The sequence below is a fragment of the Scyliorhinus canicula genome, chromosome 5, assembly GCF_902713615.1.
Source record: "Scyliorhinus canicula chromosome 5, sScyCan1.1, whole genome shotgun sequence".
Classification (NCBI taxonomy): Eukaryota; Metazoa; Chordata; class Chondrichthyes; order Carcharhiniformes; family Scyliorhinidae; genus Scyliorhinus; species Scyliorhinus canicula.
Genome location: NC_052150.1, coordinates 73,377,036 through 73,382,822, shown reverse-complemented (window position 1 = coordinate 73,382,822; position 5,787 = coordinate 73,377,036). Strand labels below are relative to the sequence as shown.

Here is a 5,787-nt window from a genome sequence, read left to right as displayed (position 1 = left end):
GTGGTGTTGGGGAATTCCTTAAACTTCAGAAAATTAAGTTTGCCCTTTATGGCTCAGATGAGGGGTTCTGGACAAGATGGAAGCTGTTCTTGTCTCTATTTACAGATGTTTGCTGCCAGTGGGTAAGGGAGGGGAGTGGGAAAAAGGGAAAGGTTTAATGGAAATAAGGGGAAAATTTTCAAATTAGGAGAGTTGTATTTTGTTCTTGAATGATTGTTTGTATGTTAAGTATATCCTGATTTGAATAAAAATATTTTAAAAAGAATATCAGTGAAATTTTCATACTGCATTCCTGACCCAAATATTAAAAACTTGGCGCTAATTGATGAACTGAGATAACATTTTATTTGACCACAATTCAGGCTAAAAAGACGACATATTTATTGAACATTTGACAGAAAGCTAAAACAGAGTACTCAGTACACACACCATTTGTAGAATGAAACAGTAGGTTCAACAGACACTAACCTAATCCACAGAATGTCAATTAACCTTTCCTATTTTACTGCAGTCCTAATCTACTTTAAAAAAAATACAAGCATTATTTCCAGATTTAATGGTTATGAACACCAAAAATCGTTAGTATGGCTCTTAAGCTTCTAAACAGTCAGTATCATTCATGAACAGTAAAAAAAATTAAATATTCAGGAAGAACATTCTGAATTACTCAAACAGTAATGAGTTGAAGGAGTTAAATTAGCACAGTTGCTAAACAGTGAACTGTCAAGAATCAACTTTTTCATCCAAACAGAATATAAGCATTAAATATTTGAACTGATAATAACAAGAGCAACAATGCAGTCTCTTAAAATACATAAATATTTCAGGGTAATTGACAGTTACATCCACCTGTCCATTGAAGCTATGATTAGCTAAGAATTTTTGGAGGAATATTACCATCAAACCTATAATTTTACATAAAAAATACACAAAAAAAAAGTAAGCCGGAAGCCAAATTGAGTTTAACCATGTGTTAGTACGCGAGTGTTTTGGGTGAAAGGAATTAAATACAAGTCCTCCCTCTTCATTCCTCCTTCAATGTGATTCAGGCATGTTATATTTGGAGATCCAACACCAGAGTCTCTAAGGGAGGAAAATGTAAGTCAAAATGAGTGTGATGCACCACCACATCTGGTTAATGGGCAGCTGAAATGTATTCAAATTCCTAGAAGACGACTGATAAACTGAGAACAAATTTCCTCAAATTCCCTTCCGGTGAATAATAGACACCATAACCATAGTATAGTAGAGAAGAAAAATTTCAAGTTATCATTAACTTGCTTAGCAATCTATATTTCATATCGTCTTTAGAATGGTTATAGAAAAAAGCCCAAGTTGCTGCCTTAGCATTATTTTGCAGTATTTCTGTAAAACTTTCAATCTTGCAATATCTAAAGTGCAATCACCAGAGACTGACACTCAGATGTATGATCATCCATACTATGGACAACAATTGCCAATTGACTCAGTTAACATAAAGACTAACATAATTTGAGTCTGCAGGAATGAAACAAATGCAGTGGTTGAAACTCCCCCTGACCTATCGGATGTCACTCAAATAAGTCATTCAAGTAAAATCAAACTTTCCGTGTACTTTTTCTGGTTAATGATATAAATGATTGCCTTGCACATTAATGGAGCTGCATGGATTTAAAAAGTACCTTTAATACAGTGAAACATCCCATTGTGTTTCGGGGGCTGTAATTAGGCAAAACTGGATGCTAAATCAAGGAAGGGGATTTTAGTAGGGGTTAAAAGCATGGTCAAAAAGATGGTTTTTAATGAAGACCTTAAAAGTGATGGGAGGGAGGAAGAGGGGAAACTTAAAGCCAAAAATACCAATGTAGCAATTGACTTCACCACTCTTGGCAATGAAGGGAAAACTGTCCTGATCTTCCATTGGAAATGTACATAATTGGGCATCTGTCAAGGAACACAAACAGTCAAGACACACAACCAGATCTTTCAGCTTTTGGATTAAGTTAACAAAATACATCAATTTGAATTACTATCCATGATTCTCCAGTTTGGCCCTCCTCAACTCTCCGCTTCCTGGCTTCTTTCTTCTAACACTTCATGCACTGGTTTTACAATGCAAGGGCTTACTTTGCTTTGGCTCTACATACTTTTTCTCCTTAAAAAACAATAATGAAGCACTGATAAAATACAAAATTGGATGTAAATAGAAAATGTTAAAATGGAAAATGCTCGAAACTGTGCACATGAACAACGACTACTCAGGTGGCAATAATAATGGAATTATTCCCCAGTCTGGAGTACACACCTTCAATTAAGGGAAAAGAGACAACTTGCACAAATATATGCCAAATAAAAATTGACTGCCAATCAGAATTGTCCACTGTTCCCTCCGAAGAGGATATCCATCGAAGATCACAGGGTTGGAAGAGGCAACTTAAATTACTGCTGCTGAATCAGAGTTCACTGCATATGTTCAGATATCAGTAAAATCATGTGAAATGTTCAGCTGCAATGAGACAAGAATGGGGCAACAAGAGGCATGTAACATCTTTCTAAATATTTTCCTGATCATCTCTTAAATACAATAACATTTCATTTAAATCATTATGAAAAATTATGTTCCAATTCTGAAGATTAAAAGATTGTTGTTTTGCGACTGTCGCTTCAAATTTAAGGCAAGATGGGGTGGATTGGGTCTGGTGGGCATATACCCCTACAGTCTTCCTGACAGTAAGGCTGGGTGATTAGATTGTTAGAGATTAAAGGAAGGTTTAGATTGTTACATAGGAGAAAAAATAATAAAGCAAAAAGCATTTTCAGAGAAAAAGGGCAACAATCTGTTTTAACAGTGGACAGAGACCCCCATAGAACATAGAAAAATACAGCACAGAACAGGCCCTTTGGGCCACCATATTGTGCCGAACCTTTGTCCTAGATTAATCATAGATTATCATAGAATTTAGTGCAGGAGGCCATTCGGCCCATCGAGTCTGCACCGGCACTCGGAAAGAGCACCCTACTCAAGGTCAACACCTCCACTCTATCCTTCATAACCCAGTAACCCCACCCAACACTAAGGGCAATTTTGTACACTAAGGGCAATTTATCATGGCCAATCCACCTAACCTGCACATCTTTGGACTGTGGGAGGAAACCGGAGCACCCGGAGGAAACCCACGCACACAAGGGGAGGATGTGCAGACTCCGCACAGACAGTGACCCAAGCCGGAATCGAACCTGGGACCCTGGAGCTGTGAAGCAATTGTGCTATCCATAATGCTACCATGCTGCCCAAGGTTTCAGAGAGCTGTAAGTTACAGATTGGGAAAGGAAAGCCCATGTAGGTATTTAAACACAAGGGTGCAAATTTTAAATGAGGAAGTAAGAGCCCCAGGTTTGAGCTGAGCAGGAAGTGGAGAGCAGGGTTTCATAAGCTCAAGTTTAGGGAGAGTCAGTAATTAGGCTGATCTGGAAAATACTAGAATAGTCTTCTAACCGGCAGGACAGACCCAGCAGAGGTGGTGACATAGTCGTATACAGTTGGAAGGGAGTTCCCTGAAAGTCTTCAACCTGAACTTTGGACCCCATGAAGTCTCATGGCACCAGGTCAAACATGGAAAAGGAAATCCTCTATTGATTATCAGGTATTGTCCCCCCTCAGCTGATGAATCAGTACTCTTCCAATGTGAACATTACTGCACTCTCCATCACAGAGTGGCTCAGGAGCACCACCAGATCCAGGTCAGGTCCTAAAAGGACATTGAAAAAAAGAGGCTATTCAGCCCATCGAGCCTGCTCTGCTATTCATCATGATCATGGCTGAGCATCAAGTTCAATACTATGATCCCGCTTCACCCAGTTTCCTTTTAGCCCCAAGAACTACATGGCTAAGTACCAGAAAAGTGTTGAAAATATCAGGTTAGAACCAGCTGTGCAATAAACTGACCAGCTAATTTCAAGGTGAAAGCCACCTCAAGGATAGTGAAGTAGCAATTCTGCAGAGATATACACAAGACCCATGAGATTTGCCACAGATCCTGTGTAAAGATCCTGGACGGAATTATCCAACCCCCCCCGCAGGGTTGGGGAAATCGCCCAGGGCTGGCGTAAACCCCGCCCCCACCGTGGCCGGAATTCTCCGCCACCCAGGAATCAGCGGGAGCAGGAATCGCGCCCGCCAATTGGCGGCCCCTCCGCGGCGACTCTCCGGCCCGCGATGGGCAGAAGTCCTGCCGCTGTCAGGCCTCTCCCGCCAACGTGGTTTAAACCACCTGTGCCGGCGGGAGCAGGTGGCGCGAGCGGGCCCGGGGGGGGGGGGGGGGGGGGGGGGGGTGGGCCAATCGGACCCCGGGGGGGGGGGTGCTGCCCCCACAGTGGCCGGGCCCACGATCGGGGCCCACCGATCGGGCCTGTGCCATGGGGGGCACTCTTTCTTCCGCCACTGCCACGGCCTTCACCGTGGCTGAGGCGGAAGAGACACCCTCCACCGCGCATGTGCCGGTGGTGACATCAGCGGCCATTGACGCTCCGGCGCATGCGCGGACTCACGCCTACCGGCGAAGGTCTTTCGGCCAGACCCGATGCCGGGCGGCGTGGCGCCAAAGGCCGCTCACGCCGCTGGCGGAGCCGGAGCCACTCCGGCGCTGGCCTAGCCCCTAAAAAGTGCGGAGAATTCCGCACCTTTGGGGTGGCCCGACGCCGGAGTGGTTCACACCACTCCTTCCTGCCGGGACCCCCCGCCCCGCCGGGTAGGGGAGAATTCCGCCCCATGTTACAGGTTTGCCTAGAATATCACGGTTTAGAGTCTCCTTCAATCCAGGAGAGGGAGCACAAAGAACAATGGTTCACGCACTGGAATGCAAGTGGAAACTCAGCCTGGATTGAAAATATCAAATTAGGTGGTGTGAAAATGAGGCTGGAAATGCCACCTATCTTGGGCTAGAGGGAGTGCCTCTGGGAAAAGATACTTCACTGTGGAAGACAGTCAAAGATTGCACGTTACCAGAATGGTAAAGAAAACAAGAACCCTTGGGAGCCAGGAATCACTTTGGACTGATTTGGGAAAATTGAACATCTGTAATAGATGGCATGAAGTGGGTTTTCTCTGCTGAACTAAAAATAAGGTGGTGTGGGGTATTTTGTTCTGTGATAAGGTACAAGTCATCTACTAAGATGGTGTTTATAGTCAGTAGTGTTTTTAGTCTGTTATTACAGTAAACATCTAAAATGTGAAATCTTGGATGTCATTTATTCAGCTATTTACTAGAAATTCAATTTTTTTTTTTAAAAAAGCAGTCGTTTTTGATCTCAACAGGGATCATAACCTTGTCCACAAGATTGATCTCAAGAACATAATGGCCAAGAATTTGTTGAAATTAGCATTATGGCACATGCACTCACCAATGTGAAAATCAGCCAGCGATAGGGAGAGTTACCTCATGCGCCAGAATGTGGCGACTTTTCACAGTAACTTCATTGCAGTGTAAATGTAAGCCTACTTATGACTATAAAGATTATTAAAAATGACTAAATTCTCAGCCTATTGGTGCTGTTAGCTTTACAAAATAGCAGCTCATGCATGACTTCCGCATGTTTTAATGAAGTTGCTGCATTTACACATTAATTTCCTATTAATTTTTAAATTAATTTGAGGGATGTCAGCTTCGCTGGCCAGGCTAATATTCATTGCCCATCCTACTTGTCATAAACTTAACTATTACTCATTAATGATAGGATAATTATTACTGGCAACCTGCCAATCTTTATTACTCAAAATGAATTGAAGCAAAGGAGGATCATTCCTTTAGG

General features: G+C 42.6%; 1 protein-coding gene across 4 annotated transcripts in view; it reads right to left on the bottom strand.

Annotated features, from left to right (window-relative positions):
* Window positions 1–322: 322 nt before the first annotated feature.
* kdsr (3-ketodihydrosphingosine reductase) overlaps window positions 323–5,787 on the bottom strand; it is a 62,730-nt gene continuing 57,265 nt past the window's right edge. For 2 of the 4 annotated variants that reach the window (XM_038797211.1, XM_038797212.1), the window contains one exon: window positions 323–1,083. Coding sequence is in view for 1 of the 4 variants with exons in the window: in XM_038797212.1 (XP_038653140.1) it covers window positions 1,036–1,083 (48 nt within the window). In the remaining 3 variants the exon portion in view is untranslated. Of the gene's footprint in view, window positions 2,486–5,787 lie in introns of all 4 variants that reach the window. The other 2 variants (XM_038797209.1, XM_038797208.1) reach the window with 2 other exon arrangements.